Source organism: Panthera uncia, chromosome A2 (assembly GCF_023721935.1).
Source record: "Panthera uncia isolate 11264 chromosome A2, Puncia_PCG_1.0, whole genome shotgun sequence".
Lineage (NCBI taxonomy): Eukaryota > Metazoa > Chordata > Mammalia > Carnivora > Felidae > Panthera > Panthera uncia.
In genome coordinates, this window is record NC_064816.1 from 110,005,874 (window position 1) to 110,025,632 (window position 19,759).

The 19,759-nt window shown below is 42.5% G+C and overlaps 1 protein-coding gene and 1 long non-coding RNA gene across 4 annotated transcripts in view; one reads left to right on the forward strand and one right to left on the reverse strand.

Moving 5' to 3' along the window:
- LOC125930851 (uncharacterized) overlaps window positions 1-10,662 on the forward strand; it is a 15,550-nt gene extending 4,888 nt beyond the window's left edge. The window contains exons 2-4 of one of the 2 annotated variants that reach the window (XR_007460265.1): window positions 1,382-1,528; window positions 5,990-6,038; window positions 10,579-10,662. This is a non-coding gene — a long non-coding RNA (uncharacterized LOC125930851). Of the gene's footprint in view, window positions 1-1,381; window positions 1,651-5,989; window positions 6,039-10,578 lie in introns of those variants that run through there. The other variant, XR_007460266.1, reaches the window with a different exon arrangement.
- The window catches only part of RAPGEF5 (Rap guanine nucleotide exchange factor 5), a 225,900-nt gene that overhangs the window by 62,410 nt on the left and 143,731 nt on the right, over window positions 1-19,759 (reverse strand). For both annotated transcript variants that reach the window (XM_049642887.1, XM_049642886.1), the window contains 2 exons: window positions 11,085-11,212; window positions 10,551-10,639 (listed from right to left, as the gene is read on the reverse strand). In XM_049642887.1, coding sequence (XP_049498844.1) covers window positions 10,551-10,639; window positions 11,085-11,212 — 217 coding nt within the window. The remainder of the gene's footprint in view (window positions 1-10,550; window positions 10,640-11,084; window positions 11,213-19,759) is intronic.

The following is a 19,759-nucleotide window of genomic DNA, read 5'->3' on the forward strand; positions in this document are numbered from 1 at the left end:
TGATGTGGGGCACAACCTCACAACTGTGAGATCATGACCTGAGCAGAAATCAACAGTCAGTCGCTTAACCATCAGAGCCACCCAGGCGCACCGGCACAGCATTTCAAATAACACAAGGACATCGTATGATCTCACTTCAAATCTTTCAAATGTCTGGGGAGGTGACACACAAGATCTCTGAGAGAGAGAGAGAGAGAGAGAGAGAGCGAGAGCGAGAGAGAGCGAGAGAGACACGGAGAAAGAGAAAAGAGGTTTTTTCATACTTTGACATTGACTTAGACTCCAGTAACTTCAGTTGGTGATGTTACAGTAAAACTATGGCCTTGCTAAAATTACTAGATTGCCAATTCTATTGACACGGTATATTTTATCTTCATGAATTTTAGAATCTGTTGCTCCTTCCAATTTGCTACTCCAAACATGCCTGTGTTATACCACACATTTAAACAAGTATCTGGAAATGCAGGGGGACACCAACAAAATCGTAAGTGTCTGCAGTGCAGTATTAAATATACCCAAAGACCCATAACTAAGAAAATATGTTAATTTTACAAACTTGGGAGATTTGGGAAAAGCATCACTTTTTTAAAGGAATAGAAATCCATTTTCTTTTTAAAACAACAAAAAGGAAACAACAAAATATAAGAACAAAAATCAGTACCGAACTAACTGAAAATCTGTACTATAGAGATTCTTACTAGGTATATATTAGGGAGACAATATGAGAACTAAACAAGCTGTTACCTTTCTCAAATTTATTTTTATGAGAGAAAATTCAAGTTATACTGAGGATCTGTGTTTCAAAAGCAACCTGCATCCTGTATCAAAGAGACTCGATAGATTTAAGACAGTATTTTCTTCCTGTAATAATAAAGCTGAAGACTCTCAGGGCTTCATTGATTCTACATAAACTTTGTGTCTTATCAGACAGGGCCTTTTATATAATATATATTTCAAAATAGATTGTAATTTTATATATGCAGATTCTTTGAAAACTGACAATTCATGTACCAGAGTATTTTATTATTTGTAATAATTTATCCTCCAGCCATTCTAGGAAATTAGAAATTTACTCAACGGTAAAGAAATACCTAAGGTTCCTAACAGTATCATCAAATTGGGCATCTGAGGTGAAGGGAAAGCAAATAAAATGTAAATAAGGAAAATAAAGCAAATAAAACGTGCAGCAGTGAATGAAAGAGAAAGCCCATTCATTTCTACATCTCTCACACTGGGTGCAGTTTACACAGAAAACCCCTCATGGTTCACAGTTTGAGAACATCACCACCAGGACTGACTTTACAGAAACAGCAGTCCCATGTGAATTTCATTTAGAATTCGTGTGAAGGAAACTCTGAAAGACCCTCTGCTTCACCTCCAGGCTCTAGGATAAGAACTTCACTCAAACCATCAGAAAGTGGTGATATTTTCCTTATAAGTATTCAAAGAAGAAAATCTAGAAGCTTGTTGAGATGTCCAGGTTTTTCAACATCCTTAGAGTCAAGAGGCTTAAGACTTAACGTCTCAGGTAATTCTTGCTCCATATGTATTTCATTTTCCCTTTCTTATCTTCAGATCCTCTTGAAATTAATTTTCCATAGCCTACAATATTTTAGTTTGCTTCTAGTGTGCTCTAGACTATAGCTGAACACAAAATATGGGAAGAGGTTGTGTGGATTCAACATGAAAATGATGCAAATTAAAAAAATGCGTTCCAGTGATCTGTTCGCATTCTAAATATGAATTGTATGCCTGGAAAGTATGCTGTACTCCTACTTATATCTTCATCCATTACACACCTTCCTTTGCCCATTGGTTATGCAGTAATGAAACGTTCACATTTCCATTATTAATCAGTGTATGTTAATGACCTTATGCTTCAGCTCTGTCTCACTTCATTTCACCTTGCTTCATTACCAACAAGAGTATTAATTAACCCACGATCTACTGGCAGCGTAAAAGCATCAATTCCCTTGTTATCATACATAATATCACATGTTTAAAGGTGGTGTGAATAGATTAGATCAGATGGTGAGTATCTCAAATGAAATCCACGGTCAAAATATGATTTTTAATCACTTCTCATGTAAATGTTCTGACATAGCATCAGCTAGTATTAGGGTCTCTTCCTTCCCTTCTTTTGTAACCTTCTTGAAGCCCTTAGCTCACCCAGTGGCCATCCTGCTCACAGCTGGAAACCAAGAAGCAGGTCTTTGTGTGGAGATTAGAGCACTCTTAAGTAGCTACTGAAGCACCTGATTTGGGGTTTATAGCTAGAGTTGAATGGTTATGTTTTTACTTCCATTATGCCTTTTATCCATGACTCTATTCACTAGAAAAAAAATGATCTCTGGAATAAAGCTAGGGATACACCTGGGTTCATTTCCAGATTCAAATGATCATTCTATCTCTGTAGCAGCTTAGTTAACTTCTTCTACCTTAGCTTCTATGGCCATGAGATGGGGATAATTATCCTGTAAAAAGATCCATCTGCAGGGCACCTGAGTGGTTCAGTTGGTTGAGCATCCAACTCTTGATTTCAGCTCAGGTCATGATCCCCAGGTCATGAGATTGAGCCCCACATCGGGCTCCACACTGAGCATGGAGTCTGCTTAAGATTTTCTCTCTCACTCTTTCTCTTTCTCTCTCTCTCTCTCCCCCCACCCTCTTCCCTCCCTCTCTCTCTCTTCCCTCCCTCCTCTACTTGTGCCTGCTCGCTCTTTCTCAAATAAAAAATAAAAAGTTTATGAATAAATAAAATAATCCATCTGATGGAGAGGATGTTTGGATAAATGGAGGGCTATCTTGAGTAATTTCCAAATCCTGGCTCCCGAATCTGGAAGGGACCTCAAACATCACGTGGCCTAAGTCCTCTGCTTTTGTTAATGAGGCACCTGAGAAGAAAACTTCTACATAATTCTCATTATCTCATTATTTGTCAACATTAATTTACAAAGTTTCCCAATGCTTCAATTATGGTCTCCGTAATAATTCTGCGTATTAGTAACAGGGAGGGAAGTTAAGGGAATTGCCCCCAAACCAGACCAAAACAAAACCCACAGTACAGAGTATACAGCAGAGCAGAAACTATATTTTCCCATGAACACTTTTACCTCCAGCTTTGTCTCAACAGCACTTTGGGGATTTTCATGGTAACTGTGGATAGCTATCTCAAGCCTTGGCTTTATCTGGCAAAGTAAGCCTTCACTGAGCAGCGATGCTCAGCATCTCAGGCATACCCACGGGGGCTGGAGTTGGTGCTAATGAGTTTATTCTGCTGTTGACTTTTTTATTAAAGCATGTATGCAAACAAAATTAACCTCATATTTAAATGTGGCAGTTTCATAAAGCTGAAAAAGACCTCAAATGGCAACCTATCTAGTTATATGTCTATGAGAAAGTTATTTTCACAGGTGAAGATGTTAAAAGATGGTATCAAACATTTCCGTGGATGCAGATTCTACGGCTTCTAGTTCCAGCTACTACCATCTGGGGACACCTATACCTATTTCAAATTTCTTTCTTTCTTTCTTTTTTAATCTTTATTTTTGAGAGCTAGAGACAGAGCATGAGCAGGGGAGGGGCAGAGAGAGAGAGGGAGACAGAGAATCGGAAGCAGGCTCCAGGCTCCGAGCTTTCGGCACACAGCCTGATGTGGGGTTCAAACCCACGGACCGTGAGATCATGACCTGAGCCGAAGTCAGTCACCCAACTGGCTGAGCCACCCAGGTACCCCATCTTCTTTTTTTTTTTTTTTTAATTTTTTTCTTTTTAACGTTTGTTTATTTTTGAGACAGAGAGAGACAGAGCATGAACGGGGAAGGGGCAGAGAGAGAGGGAGACACAGAATCGGAAGCAGGCTCCAGGCTCTGGGGCTCGAACTCACGGACCGCGAGATCATGACCTGAGCTGAAGTCGGATGCTTAACCGACTGAGCCACCCAGGCGCCCCCATCTTCTTCTTTTTTATTAATGTTTATTTTTGAGACAACAAGAGAGCTTGTGCATGCACCGTTGGGGAGGGGAAGGGAGACAGGGAGACAAAGGATCCAAAGAGGGCTCTGCATTGACAGCCTGACAGCACCAAGCCGGATGTGTGGCTCAAACTCAGGAACCGTGAGATCATGACCCGAGCCAAGAGTCAGACCCTCAACAGACTGAGCCACCCAGGCACCCCTCAAATGTCTTCCTTTCTCTTTTTTCTTCAATTAAGTCTATGTCCTTTGGTTCTGAACTTTGTTGAAAATAACGAATCGTTTCATGTTAATTCTCTAAAATACTTTAAATACATCAAAATTTCCTCTAGCTTATTTTTAAAGACATGCGGATATAGTGATCCTAAAATAGTACCTGTAATGATACTGGTTAACATTTAATATCCACCATTTTCCTATTTGCTTTTTTGTCTGAATCCTCCCACTGGAATATAAACCCCATGAAGGTAAGGAGTTTGTTTACAACTGCATCCCCCACATCTAGGACATAAAGAAGTTAAAGATATTTGCAAAATGAAGGAATTAATTATTCCTAAGGTATTCATTCATGGGCATACAGAAATTGAGTAATTAAAAATGCACGGTTATATTTTATCACAGAATTAGTGTATAAAGTTAAAAGTAAATTATGGGGATGGCTAGTATAAAAGATAGGATGTAGTGTATTTCACCACTGGGGCAAAACTGCCAGTTTTCCTTGGCAACAGACTATTTCTGAATATCCCAAGATGGCTTGGTAATAAAATTCTATAAATGGATTTTACTAGTAGGTGATAAATCAAAGCCATTCTTTGGAAATGTTATAGTATATAAATTCTCAAAGGAACTTAAAAAGTTTCCCACTGAGCAAGGTTATACACAAACACACATAAATCACCACCAGGTATGGCCACTGAGCATGGGTTCCAAGCTTCCTCCCCTATCAACATTCTAACTGCTTTGAGTCCAAAGACAGGCAGCAATAATAGAATATGAAGGTAGACTAAATAGCTAACATCCTTGTACAATGGGTAAGTGATAGTGATTTCAGCGTAAAGTGACCACAAGCTTCCGGAACTGTCTGCATGAATTCTAGGGTCTCTCCTCCAGATCTGGAATTCTATGGTTCTGTGACATTTGGAAAGATGTTGATTAGATCCTTTTGAGTGAAGGTGTTTTAGTGATGAAAGATATCTCAAAGATCATCTTTTGTATGGTTTGCTCAAGGTCTCAGGAGCCCAGATCTGGGGGGGGACTCCAGACTTCAGAATCTCAGTTTAGTACCCTTTCTACTCTGCCATGTGCAGAGTTTTCCTCCTTCCTAAAAACACTATTTCTTGCAGAAGTAAGCATCTTGGCTGTGAGACATAAGGGCCACCCAGGGATTTTTATGGTGTGACAGAATCCTGCCAAAAATCCAAGTGGGTTTGGTTCACTCTATCATCACCTCCTCATTCCAAACACTGAGAAGTCGAATAAACAGCTGTGTCCAGGACCTCCGTCTCCCCCGATTTTTTTCCTTTTTTAAAAACATCATTTCAGTGGATGGACCAATCGGGTAGGTTTGTAAATTGTGAAATTCTTAGGCTGCAGAGGCTCAGGGACAGGGACCAGTGGACATGAGGCTGACCAGTGGACATAAAGCCCCGAAGAGGGGTTGGAGAGTAGAGGGGAAGTGGAGGAAAGGGGAAATGATGCCCCTCACTCCGAGGCAAATATATATTTGAAACTATTAGAAACTTGGAATAAATCTTAAAAAGCTGCTGGGGGTGGGGCGGTAATGAGACAAGGTCAATGTTCTATTTCCGTGGCTCTCCTATCTGGCTGCATATCAGCATCACTTGGGGAGCTTTTAAAGCCAGTAAAGCTTAGGTCCCATCTCAGGCCTACTGAATCAGAATCGCTGGGGTGGGACCCAGGTGTACCACCATCTAAGAATTTTCTATGCCTAGTCTCAACAAGTTTTAGTTCTGCAAAAGCTATGCTTCACAGTTAATACTGTCTTCTTCTTCCCAGAGGCAGCCTGGCACAGAAGTAACAAAAATCTTTCCAGAAATCCTAAAAGGTAAGGGAATCAAGGAAGAAGTTCACCTAAATTATCTTCTCTCTTTCCAATGACCGGGAGAAAGGCATTCTTAATTTTTCTTCCCAAGAAATGTGCATCAAGTGCTTATGACAGGCTTGGTGCTAGCCAGGAAGAAGATTAAAAGAGTTAATAAAAAATGAAGTGCCTGTCCTAGCTTTCCTGAAGGTTCTACCAGTGCATTGCCCTAAAAAAAGCCATTAAGCTGGCAATGCAGATTAACTTCTGGACTCTATCGATGGAGTGAGACACCCCTAAATATAAGCCAGGTACTTTCATTGTTGCCTCACTACAAAGATAAGGGACTCAGTTCCTCAATGATGTGCTCAACCTCCTAGGTGCTGCTGAAAGCATAGCACCAACACTGAGGCAAAAGTAGGCATTTGCACACCGAGTATGTGACCACAGACTATGTGAGTTACTTGTCAAGTAACCAAACCAGCCACACTCTGAAGAAAGCAGGTCAAGCCTAAAAGGATTGAGCTGGTCCCAACCATCCTATTCTCTGTTCGCTTTTCTTAAAAACCTGTAACCTTGAGTGCGTTTGCTTCAAAAGGACGCATAAAGAATAAGGAAATGGAAAAAAAAGAGGGGAGCAAATAATGTATTTCCCCTTGTGTTCTCCCTGAGGTAGATTTGTCATAATGCAGATTCAGAAAGAAAAATCAATAAGAAGGCTTTTCTTGATGTAATCCATCCAATACATAATTTCCCCCCTACTTTGAACCAGAAGTCATTATTCCCAACAGTAGCATCCCTAAACAAAACATATTGTATCCTTTCCAGGGAGGGCAAAGAGTTAACTAGGAACAGGAACCCTGTAGACCTTACAGACCAGGGCTGGCTGGGGGGTGGAGGGGGTGGGAGGACTCGCTCTTCTATCCCTCCAGCCTCTACTCACAATTCCTTGTTTTTCTTTCTCCTTGCCCGCTTTGTAATTGTCCTGGGCTGAGAATGCTCAGTGATGTCTACCCTCTGGGAAGATGAAAGACAGAGCTGCTTGATTTTTCCCTGTCATTCCAAATGTTTAAGTCAGAACCTGAACCTTGACAGAAAAGGTAATCTTTGAAAGCTGCTTCTGTCACTTTCCATGTTCAGAAATAGATATCCAGTGGCCGGTTTTTCCATCTGAAACAATGAAGAATCATTCATTCATTCATTCATTCTTCATTCTACAGCTAATCGTGCAAAGAGCCCTTATGCCTAGTTCTATAAGGGAGGAAAGGCACACATAGAGGGGATTATGAGAAAACACACATGCTATGCGTTGTGTGGAACTAACCATTTAGGGAAATCATTAGTAGGCTGCTTTTAAAACAGCATCTCTGACATTATTTTTGCTTTTAAAACTCAGTTTGACTTCATTCATACGGTGATAGAACACTATATATTGTTTTCTATTCTGGACTCAGGTAACAACAGGAATACATTAGGTCAACAGCTCTGCCATTCTCTTTCCTATTCCATTCAATTAAGTCAACGTTTTTCCACTTGCACGTTAACATCAATTAGTAATCACTTCAACTGCTCCTCTGTGAGTGCAGAAGGTCTTTTATTGGGCCTTGCACTTACATTTTCACAACCAAGTAACTTTTGTGGCAGAGGGAGGGGAAATTATATCTCTTGCACCATTATTTTCCCCAACCTCTGGTGGGTACAGGAATGTAAGAACCCAGAACAGACTCATCCCAGTCTCCAGGAGCACTTACGTCCTCCCACATGCCCTTTCCTCCTCATTGCCATCGAGGCCATGTGGACGACCACCATATGGCCCCAGCTGGCCCCATATGGCTCCCTCTCTCTAAAAGGGGTGCTCAAGAACATAAAAACGCTGTTGTATACTTTTATTGCAGCCCCTTCTCATTTTCCTCCATCTGTCTTCCATATGTTTATACGATGCTATTAGGCTCTTGCACACATAGGCCTTTTATAATAAGGGTTGCCAGCCTGGCCAAAATAACTAAAATTCACCTCTGTTGGTAACAAGAGGCCTCGGTTACTTTAAATATGAGATTCATCTAGTATTCAAACTAGAACAAACTAACAACCACTATTCCTCAATTTGCCCACGAAATTTATTTTATTTATATATATATATGATACTTTTTCATTTTAGCAACAAAAACCACATGATGGCTTTTCTGTTGTATTTTCTCCAAGTGCTGTATGTGAAGTTTTGAAGAACCACATGGGACTTCACTTAGGCCTCCCTATTACACACCCATCAATCTCATAGGTTTGACTTTTCATTTTCATAAAGTTCTCCTTGAATTGGAGGAAAAGTTGCTACTATGCTTTCTTCAAGTGTCACTACAACAATCTGAAGTCTCATGCATCCTCTGAAAACTCTGAGGAAATGAGTAAAAATGAGGAGAGGCTGACCTTGACAGGTGTCTTCTTGCCTGGCTTAGGACAAGCCACTGAGCTCTGGTCCTCTTTGCTTTGCTTTGCTGAGCACACGGCTAAAGTGACACATTTGACCCCAGTGTTGGTATAACAGTCACTAGACACCACGCACAACATCATTTCCAGCAGTGGCCAACTCCTAGCATTAGTAATCAGAGTGATTTCTCATTCCCAGTGTTAAACAGTGGGAACTTGTTAGTTGCCACCTAGGCCGTCTTTCTCAAAAACCCAATGGGGATTAGAAAGAAAGAAAAAGGAAATCAAATTAGGACTAACACTGGCTGTAATAATTTTTACACTTATCGGGGAGCCTGGGTGGCTCAGTCAGTTAAGCGTCCCACTTTGGCTCAGGTCATGATCTCGCGGTCCGTGGGTTCAAGCCCCGCGTCGGGCTCTGTGCTGACAGCTCAGAGTCTGAAGCCTGCTTGGGATTCTGTGTCTCCCTCTCTCTCTGCCCCTCCCCTGCCTGCACTCTGCCTCACTCTCTCAAAAATAAATAAACTAAAAAAAATTTGTAAATAATTTTTACACTTACTAATATAACCTAGACACAAATTCTCACATTATAGAGAACTGTGGGTACTATTAAAAAGAAGCAAGTATTCAATCTCCCCAAATATGTATCCACATTGAAAGGTGTCCTTTTGCAGATTATTTCCTATAACCTAGTCCAAACCACCTGTGTAAACCAGTATGGTAATCAGTACATGGAAAATTATGCCCAGTTCCACGATGATTGTATCTGCTATATATAGAACATGGGAATAGTGATCAAATGCACAAAATATCAATCAATAGACATGCAAAAACAAATGCCAGCAAATGCCATGAGAATGTTTTTCTTTCAGCCTGTGTAGAAATGACAACTAGTGATCCCCCCACCCCCTGCCAAACATATGCAAAATAAAGTGTCTATTTGAATACTGAGATCAAAGTGTAACATTACTGTAGGATAGGAGATTAGGTCATTTTCCTTTTCTTGTTTTTAACTCACTTACACATTTCACACAACTTTGTTTCTTGTAATGTCCTTCACAATGCAATTTAGAGCCAGACATCAGGTTCGGACAAAAGGAGAAGAGAAAAAAACAAAACAAAACAAAACTACTGGGACCTAAGGAAACTTGCTCCCACCTACGCTGTCATTTCACAATCTTTCCTACAAGGGAAAAACCTAAGGTGTTACCCTGCAGGAATTCAACCTACAAACACTTTTTATTGATGCAGTCAGTATACTATACACTGTGCGTATCACAAGTGCTGTGATAACAGCAAAAAGTGCATTTTAGTCAGGAGATCAAGTTATAGACAGAGGCCTATTCATCGGAATAATGTTCCATGCTGGAACAATTTACAAATTCGTTAAGAGAATTTTGGTTAAAAGAAGTACGTACTTGCCCTTTGGTGATAAAGGAAGCATGGTTAGGTTATTTTGTAAATGCAATGATAGTGTTTCCCAAAATGCAAGGGTGACAAAGCTAAATGGGTATTTTGCTCCCAGATTAAAGAGAAAGGACAAGAAGTCTGATCAATAAGCCTTCAGTGAATTATAGTTTCTGGTCTGCCAAGCTATGAGGATGGTATTCTGCACAGCAGGGCTTGCTCTGAGCAGTTTGTAAATCACCTGGAAAAAGGCAGAAGTTGCTGTGAGGCTTATAGTTGCTGAGTAGTTGCATTAATTGTTGACGTTTCTGCAGGGAGGCTGCTCCCCTCAGCTCAGCACTTCCCACAGGCCAGGTGAATGCTTGTCGCTTGTATTTCTTCCCAAGGAACACTGGCTATTAAGATGCTGGCCTCTTGCCAACTGCCTTTAGGTGAGATTCGGTAAAAATTGCCAAAGACACAAGAACATCTGCCTTCTTACTGTTTTCTTTGTACAGCGACTTCCCAGGCAGCTGCTTGGATCTACATGTGTCCATTTACTGGATTGAAACAAAACAGCACGAGGCCAAGGGGGGAGGTGCACAAAGCATATGTTGTTTCTGCCCATGCTGATTTAGGCTACAGTGGGAGCCTTGCCCCTAAGGATATTGACAAGGGCAGCCGCAGCTGTGAGTCTGGAAGCTGGAGACACCCCCCCCCCCTTACCTGTTTCTTTGTCCTGGACTTCTTCCAGGTGCAAGTCATTCAAAAGGTGCTCCAAAATCTTCTCGGGGGTCCCGGACACGACCACGTATCTGTCAGAGAGCAGAGAGTCCACGGAGTCATCCTCGGTGGAAGACTGCGAGCGGCTGCTCCATTCATCGTCCTCATCCTCCTCGTCAATGTATTTGAAATAAGGCACATCGAAGGTAGGCAAGGGCAGCTCTCGGTCTGAGAGCGCTGCGGATTCCTTCCTCTCTAGATGAGGGTCAAAGACCCTCAGCCGGGAGCTGCCCATTGTGAACGACTACTAACAAAGGCATCCCCTAAGAGCTAAAAGATCTTGCCATCTCCGTCCTTTCGCTGGGAACTGAGTCCATCTGGCTGCCAAGAGCTCTGCAGTCAGCTAGAACGCTCGAGAGGCGGAGAGAAAAGAGGGAGGGAGGGACGGGAGGCAGCGGGAGCGAGTGAGATGGAGCGAGAGAAGGGGAGGCAGGCAGGGCCGAGGAAACAGGAGCGCGTGCCGCGGTGCGAACTCACCTCCAATCACTCTCCGCGCTGCCGCTGCCGCCGGCCAGGGGGGCTGGGCCACAGCACTGCACCTTCTTCAGCACCAGGACGTTCCTCTCCTGCTCCTTCACCTGGACCGTGGCCACTTCCTCATCCAGCTTGTTTGGGGATGGAGCGATGGATGGGAGGAAAAAGAGAGAGAAAATTACACAGACCAAAAAAAAAAAACCCAAAACACAAACAGAACAAAACAACCCCCCACCCCCACCCTAGAAAAAACAGGAGTAAACTGAAGCTGGGTTTTCTCAAGTTGCTTTCCACCATGATTTCTTTAAAGATTCTGTAAAAAAGAGAAGTCTGCTCAGGAATCTCCCTCTAATGGTAGAGTGTCCAGGTTCAAGTTCTATGGACACATAAAGCATTTGGGAGACATAGATACTGTAAAGGAAAAGGGAAAAAGTAAATAAAGTGGGGCTTGGATTCAGAGAGTTCACTTTTAAAACTACCTGAATGATTTGAATTAAGGAATCCAAAGTTCAAAGTTTCAGAAAAACACAACATATTAATTGCACGTGTCTTCTCTTTTGTCTTGTCAATGCTTATTAAACATTCGCCATATTAAAACTGGCAAGTCATAAATCATTTAAACACTAAAACAATGAGCAAGCCCTATATAGTAGTTATAGTGAACACATACTATATTCATTTACATCACAGCCTTACTTTAAAAGGTGGGCAAAAAACTGCCCATTCTATCATTTCGTTCATCCCCCCCCCCCAACCCCGACATAAGATGGTCTTCAAATTTATCATGTACCAGTTTTGCCGGAATACAAGCAAAAATGGATCTCTAGTTAAAATCTCATCTAGGCTGAAATTCGCATGTCATGGGTGAGTGCACTGACTTTCTTCACCTCAGTCCCTTTTAAAAAAGGAGAGAAGGCTGAACAATCACTCATTTCTGCACACACAGCTTCCACAGCCCAGAGCCTGCATGGCCCGCTGACGCGGCTCTCTGTTGGAGTCCGGCTCACTGCTGACCCAGCAGTGTAGAGCCCGACCCTGAGGGATGAACACTTCCAGAGTACATAGTGTGAAATTCTCCCAGTGTGTGACACCCAGCAAGGGGAAGGTAGTCCAGGAAAAAAAGAACTGTAAAATGCATGTCAGAAAACCTAGCTTCTGTATTTCTGAGGATTTGAGCAAAAGATTCAAGCAAGAAAAGTTGATAGTAAGTAGGCTTCACCTTAAAAATGATGTCACCTCTTTCAAAAGGGAAACTTGCCCCAGAGTTCCTACCATGTTTCTGCCACTGGCAGAAAATCCAACCTAAAATTAGGTGCAAACATTAAAAACAAAATTTTCCCCAATGGGTAAAATGTACTAAGTCCGCTATACTTTATTAATCAGCGCCATAGATCTAACAGGGATGTCAATGTATTTTATTCACCTTTCATAAGGATACGAAGGCACTTATCTTGCCTTAAGTGTCAACCAAATCATTGATAAAATTATGGTTTCAACTGTTGATGTCCTGATTCCCAAGAAAATGTAGAGACAAAAATAAAAAAATACGGGTCACTGTAAACATTTTATGATAATTAAAAATATCTTTTTGCGGCAAATAATTTTACTATGTAAAACTGGTGTATTACATTTCAGCAAGGTCAGACGCTCAGTTACTGTGGCAATTAATGTTGGATATTCATTGTTTAACTCCCTGAGGACGGCAGTGTGACTCCTGTAACATGAATACCAATGTGTAATTGCTATCTTTCATTTCTCCAAAGGGGTTCTTTTGTTATCCATGTAGTTGAAGTGAAATAAGGTGGCTGGAGAGAGGGGCATATATTGACCAAAAAGAGAAAAAAAAAAAAGGCACAATATGGGTCTGAGATACTGAGACAAGGAAACAAATAATTCACTCAACAGTAGATCTGAAAGGACAAAAATCTTTCCCTGGTTTTCCTCTCATCGTAAGCCAATATTCATTTTATATGAGCCTGCTGTCATTCTGAAGTACATTTTACATTCTACATGCACGTGATATATGGCATTATTAACTTCCATGGGTCCCGCACATACATATGGATGGGAAGGGCTTCTCTAATGTCTGTGTAACTAATATGTATTACAGGGCTGTGCACAGAGCAGCCACACTCTGCTGGGCAGGGAAATAGCTGAATCATATTGATGTACTATCAAGAGCATCTTATGTCATAGTGATAGCTTCCATTTTGAAAACCTGTTAAAAAATAAAGGAAAAAGCAGAAAAATCGATGTATAAAGGGAGATGTAAGTTATCTAAAATTGCCATGAAAACATAAAAATCCTATGCATTATATCTGGCTTTCAAAAAAGAAGAGACTATTAATGCCTCGTGACCCATGCACTCTTACCTAATTGCTCTTCCTGAAAAAGAGCAGAAGTACCATGATTGAGGTTCTGAGGATGAAACTTCCTTCTGGTGCTTGCTTGGTCAAGGATAAAAGTATTTGGAAGGTCTAATGATGGGAAATTGATCAATGACAAATAGTTGGTCAAGTGTATGTAAAGTATTAAAATGGTTAATTTATAGTCAGTCATTCAACAAATAGAGGGTCTCCTACGGACAAGGCAGTGGGCTGGATACCGAGTGGGAGGCAGAGATGAGTAAGCCAAGTCCCTTCCTCTTAACTAACAAGTTAACAGGCTCCCTAACAACGTAACTGTAACTTTGTAAGCACCCTAAGATGAGGCCAAATACAAGAACACACAAAGATAGAATACATGGGGTGTGATAGTCAAAGATGACTCTGGGTGACAGGGAATGGGAATGCCATGAAATGAGACAAAAATGCAGAGAGAAATGGGTTCTGGTGCGACTGGTGAATCTAGTTTCAGATAAGTGATGTTTCAGAACTGATAATACATCATGCTATAGATACTTAGCAGGTAGATACTTAGAAATAATGAACCAGGCTTCTGGTAGAGGTCAAGGGCAGAGACAAATTTGTGATTTATTCAAGTTTTGGGAGTGGATGAGATTGTGAAGGGAGAAAAGGAAAAAAGGGAACTATAAAGATGGGGCTAGGGGAAGAAAAAAACACAGAACGTAGGGGAAGAGGTAGAGGGTCAGAGTCTTGAGGAAAGCTAATTGTAGAGATTATGAAGAAGTAAAACCAAGATGAGCCCAAGAATCTGTAGGGCATGGTCTCAAGAGACTCAAGAAAAAAGGTGGTCTGTTGCTGTAAAGTTTACAAAGATATGTCTAAGAAAAAGAGATGACAAGATCAGTTTGGTCCAGGGGTGAGAAGAAAGTGTTAAGGTGTGAGTGAACAGGGAGGAGGTACACGTATGTACACACACACACACACACACACACACACACACACACAAACACACACATGAAAGAACACTTCCTGGGAACTGAATTATAAAGGGAGGGGGTCAGATTGCAGAGGCTGTGTGGCTGGGGAAGGAAGCAAGGAGGGGGATACGGGAAAGAGGGGACAAGATCAGGAACACAGTGGTGGGGTTAGGCTATAAGAGGATTGGCATTTCTTCCCCTCAGAGAAGTTCAAGGGAAGAAGCATGGATGGAGACTTAGAAAAAAATAAAGTAAGGAAAAGAAGGAAGTCAAAGTAGAGCATACGAGATGACATCTATCTTCTTAGCAGAGTGGGAACTGAGATTGTCTTCTGGAAGGAGGGGGTTCAGGCTAAACTTGGTGAAAACATGGGAGACAGCAGGACAGACAACAGGGGGAAAACAAGTTATGAAAAAGAGGGTTGTCAGGCAGCTTTGTAGACCATTAGGGGTAGAAGCACATGTTTATGGTCATGTGCCTTTCTGCTGAAGTACTCAAAAACAGAGGGGAACAGCCAATGATGGGGCATACCTGAAGAATGTGCTGGCCAACAAAACAACAGGAGGTGACAAGAGAAGGGATTTGGGGTGCTGGTCAGCATACCATGAATGCAGTTCATCACCACATAGTATCTGTCTGGCCAGGGAAAGGAGCTGATAAACTGAGAAAACATGGAGGGGCTGAGGATAAGTCCCCAGAGAGCTAAGGGAGCAGGGAGGTGGTGGGTGAGGAAGCAGGTGGCAGTTTTGATCAAGGAGGCAAATATGTAAAGTGGAGCAGTTCAGAGTGGTAAAGACCGAGAGAGAGAAAAGCAGCCCCCAATATTCGGGAGCTGGCCTGGCACTCACAGTTCAACTTGGGGTTCTCCTGTGAGCATCAGTGACTATGCAGAAAATCGACATCAGACAAGGCCACTCTGTGACTGTGATGGAACAAACACAAGGCCACAGGGTACACACATCTGAGCGCAGACAAAGCATGAATGTTGGCCAAGCCGGGGGGGGGGGGGGGGGGAAGCCCAGATAATGAGCAACTGCTGTTTCTTTTCCAATTACCACCTTAGTTTTGCTCTAGTCTGCCTTCCCTGTAGATAAGACTAAAGATATCCAGTTAGAGAGTTACCCCATTTCCTGACTGTGAAGCCTTGCTTCTTTAAACCCTCCCCCAAATCAGTGGACACAAACCCAAGTCCTAGTAGGAGTCCTTTCTCCTAACCCCTAACCCCCCTCCCCCCTTCACACTGAGCTACCCCACAGCTCCCCCTGGTGTGAGGTCTCCACCTCGGCAACAAGCAACAAACCCAGCTTGTCTGCCTACAGGTGTGTCCCTGGTGGTCTCTAGCTAGAGGACACAGACAAGCGTTAGAAGATGCTTCCTTGCCACTGATCTGGAGTGCTGTGGAGATGGTGGTTACCGGATTCAAGGACAAAAAAAACAGAAACAAACATTTCCTTGTCAGGGTCAGGAGAGAGTCATACACAGGAGTGTTCCTGAAAGTGGGAAGAGACTGCAGGGAACAGGGCTCATGACATGGTAAGGTAGGAGACAGGTAATAAAGCTACTGAGGAAAGTGGGAGAGCGTGTGCAGTGAAGGAAAGATGACCTGCGCAAGTGGCACAAGCCTCAGGAGAGAAGGGGCTTCCGCAGGTGCCACAAGATATGGGAGGGGAAGAGTGGCAGAGGGTGGATTCCCAGAGGGCACCAGGCTCCTTCATGCCTTTGCTTGTGGTGGTCAGCCCTGGTTTGTACATGGTCAGTGAAAATTTCCACCTCTTCCCAAAACGCACTTGAGCCTCCAGATGAGCAGAAAAGAGTTCTTTCCCTACTCTTCTGAATTGATGATGGGAAGAACAAACTCCAAAAACTGAGCCAGATGGATTCTTCACAGCTGTACCTATGGGATGCAGTTTGGGAAGAACAGGGAGGTGGGGAAACGGTGTGTGTGTGTGTGGGGGGGGGGTTCAGGGCAGATAAATGATTACAGGGAAGGTGTATTGATCACAGAATTATAGGACCACTGAATAGAGCCCATCAGGATCATGAACACAGAGGAGGGCTTTCCAAGTTTTCCTGCTCCTCACCTTTGTTCCACTCTTTGGACAAATAGCTCTGATTTATTTCCTTTTTCTGGCGACACTGCTATCTTGCCTATGAATTCTGAAAGAATTATAGAACCAGTACCTTTGATGACTTACTTTAGATTACCTTCCTTGATCATGATCAGCTTCTGCACTTCTAAATCAAACCTTTTCTTTCATTTATTCCTATGAAAGACATTTATTTTTAAGATGAAAATACCTGGTAAATAATAAAAGTATTGATTTTTAAAAAATAAGGTAAAGAATTGATGCTCACAGTGTAGCGGGTCTTAACATATTATTCTGAACTAAGTTTCTGATTGTATTTATATTTTCACTTATCACCAGCCCTAGCAAGAAAAGTGATTACTAAGGGATTTCTCAGGCCTGCTGCAATTGTCACAACTACACTTGATTTTTCCATTATCACAGATAATGGAAAATGGCCTTCTCCCAAATACTTACATAAAGCATCCACTGGTGTTATCCCTGGTGTCATGTCCCTGCTGCTCTATGAGCATAACCTCTTACGAGAGTGCTTAATTGGGGGGTTCATGGATGGGCTTTAGGGTCTCAGAGAACCCTCTGAAAGCATGTAAAATTTTTATGTGTAGGCACACTTTTCCAGGCTGAGTCCAGAGTCCTCAGTCTCCTTCAAGTCTATGAACCCCATAGAGTGCAAACCATTCCATACGACGGAACATCTATTTCTCACCTCACCTAGTAAGCCTTCTTTGCAAGCCCTGCCACTAACACCCTCCATCCAGATGAGGTGCCCAAAGAACCCTGTCATGACGCCCATCACACTGACCTCTAATCATCTGTCCTGTGTTCTCCACTAAATGATGACATCTTGAGGGCAGGGACTGTGACTTCTTTTTCTCTTTCTAACACACAGCTCAGAGCATGTGATAATCACTTCATAAAGGTTTACTGAATATGCAAATTAATGAACAAGCAACAGAGCAGAGCGAGTGAATTGCCTTTAAAAGGCAGAATCCCTGCTCAGGTCATGAGCTCAAGGTTTGTGAGTTTGAGCCCCACATCGGGTTTGCTGCTATCAGCCTGTGAGTACAGAGCCTGCTTCAGATCCTCTGCCCCTCACTGCTCACGCGCAGGCACGCACGTGCTCTCTCTCTAAAAATAATTTTAAAACCATTTTAAAAGGCAGAATTCTATGTTGCAAGGCTCAAAGGTTATTCTTACTGTGAGGTTTCCCTCCCTCTCCACTTAGTCACATTCCTATTTTACAATGCTCATCACAGGAGCTAGCTGTGTTTCAAACTTGAATGTTATAATTATTTATTCTATCTACCAAACTAAGCCTCCATGCAACTAACATATAAGACACCATGTAACTAACACAGCACTAGGAAGGCATTCACTAAATGGTATTGTCCTTGGGTCTAGGGCACATAAAAAGGGGATGGGCATGAACAGATCAAATTGTGGGCTAAATTATGAACTGGGCAAGATGTATATTTTGTACTCTCTAATCTCCTCCTGCTTGGCCCTAATCGAGATCTTCAGCAACTTCTCATGGCCAGTGTTCCATCATCAAACCTGTCTGAAGCAGGCAGCATCAGATAAACTTTCAGATGGAGAAAACAAAGAATCACGAGGCTTGATGCCATGGCATTCAAGAAGTCATACAAGCAGCACAAATTGTAATGCTGTTGCCCCTCAAGTTTATGAAAATAGTACTTAAAGATCTTAACTTATTTATAGGAAGGCATTTGCTATGGACTGAATGTGCCCCCCTCCCAAAATTCCTATGTTGAAACCTAATCCCCAGTGGGAAGGTATCTAGAGGTGGGACCTTTGGGAGGTGATTAGGTCATGAGGGTGGAGCCCTCATGAATGGAATTGGTGCCCTTCTAAAAGAGCCCCCAGAAAGTTCCTTTGCCTCTCCCACCACCTGAGGACACAATGAAATGATGGCTATGAACCAGAAAGCAACCTCTCATTACACCGTGAATTTGCCAAAGCCTTGATCTTGAACTTCTAGCCTCCAGAACTGTGACAAAAAAAATCTCCATTGTTTATAAGCCACTCGGTGCGTTGTGTCCTGTCCTAACAGCCTGCATGGACTAAGACAGCATGCAGAACCAAGAGCTTGTTAGGACTCCTTCATCACACAGCCTTCTTGGTCTAATCTTGAGCCTATCAGGCCCAGGCAGCTAATGCACTGGAACTCTAACCTAACTGTTGGAGGGGACGTGGTTTACCCTCATGCTGGTAGCCAAAGCAGGCCAAACTACTTGGTGGGTCACACAACAGGTGTGTCTAAGTTTTGGTGAGGCTCAAAACTACTAGGGTAGCCAGTTTTCAGTTCTAGATGGTCTGTGTGGTTTGGAAAAGCCATCAAGGGTCAGAATTAAAAGAGAAGAGGGTTGGGAAGGGCTGAGCATTGTATCAGGACCACACCTAAACCAGCTCAGGCCAAGGCAAAGCTCAAGAACCAGCAAAGGAAAAATGAAGTGCTAGCAGGAACAGAGTTAAACATGGCAGAGATCAGAGGAGTATGTGAGACTGTGGGCACCTGTGCCCACCCAACTTGGGTACACAGAGACAGGCAGGTTAAGGCTGGTGGGACTTCTAGTGCATTAGCTGACTGGGCCTGATAGGCTCAAGCACTGGGCAGATACTGAATTGTCCTCTTTAAAATGTGAATTTTACCTCAAAAACCAACCAACCCACCCCCAAACTACCCCCAAACTGGGCTGTGATAAGCCTGTGGGCACAGGATTTTGCTGACTAGGGTACACAGGGCCCTATGCCAAGGAGCTACAAAGAGTTCTGAGAAACATGCCCTGGGAGGTATAGTTCATGTAGCTGGAATGTCTAAGAAAGAAAAGCTCAGGAGAATGAAATCCTGGTAGGTAATTTCCATTCTCTGAGCTACCCTTCCTGTGGGAAAGCAAGCCATAGGATTACTCATGATGTTCTGGAAAGGTGACCTTCCATTAATGGGTGGCCAGATAAAAGAGGCTGATTGTGTTTCAATTTAAGGAAGTACTGACAACAGATACGGAATGAGCTTTCCCTTAAGCTAGAGCAGAGCCTGTCAACAATATTATGCAACAAGGGAAGATGGTTCTTCAGTTAGAGTGGGTCCAGACAAGATGACCTTGGTGTCTTATCCGATACTAAGATTCCACAAAATTCACTGTTTTGACTTCAGTTTTCTCACAAAAACCCAAAGTATTAGCTCTCCTAAATACCAAAGACGCACATGATTTAGCAGTTAGGTATCTCTTCATCTTGTACTACGGAAA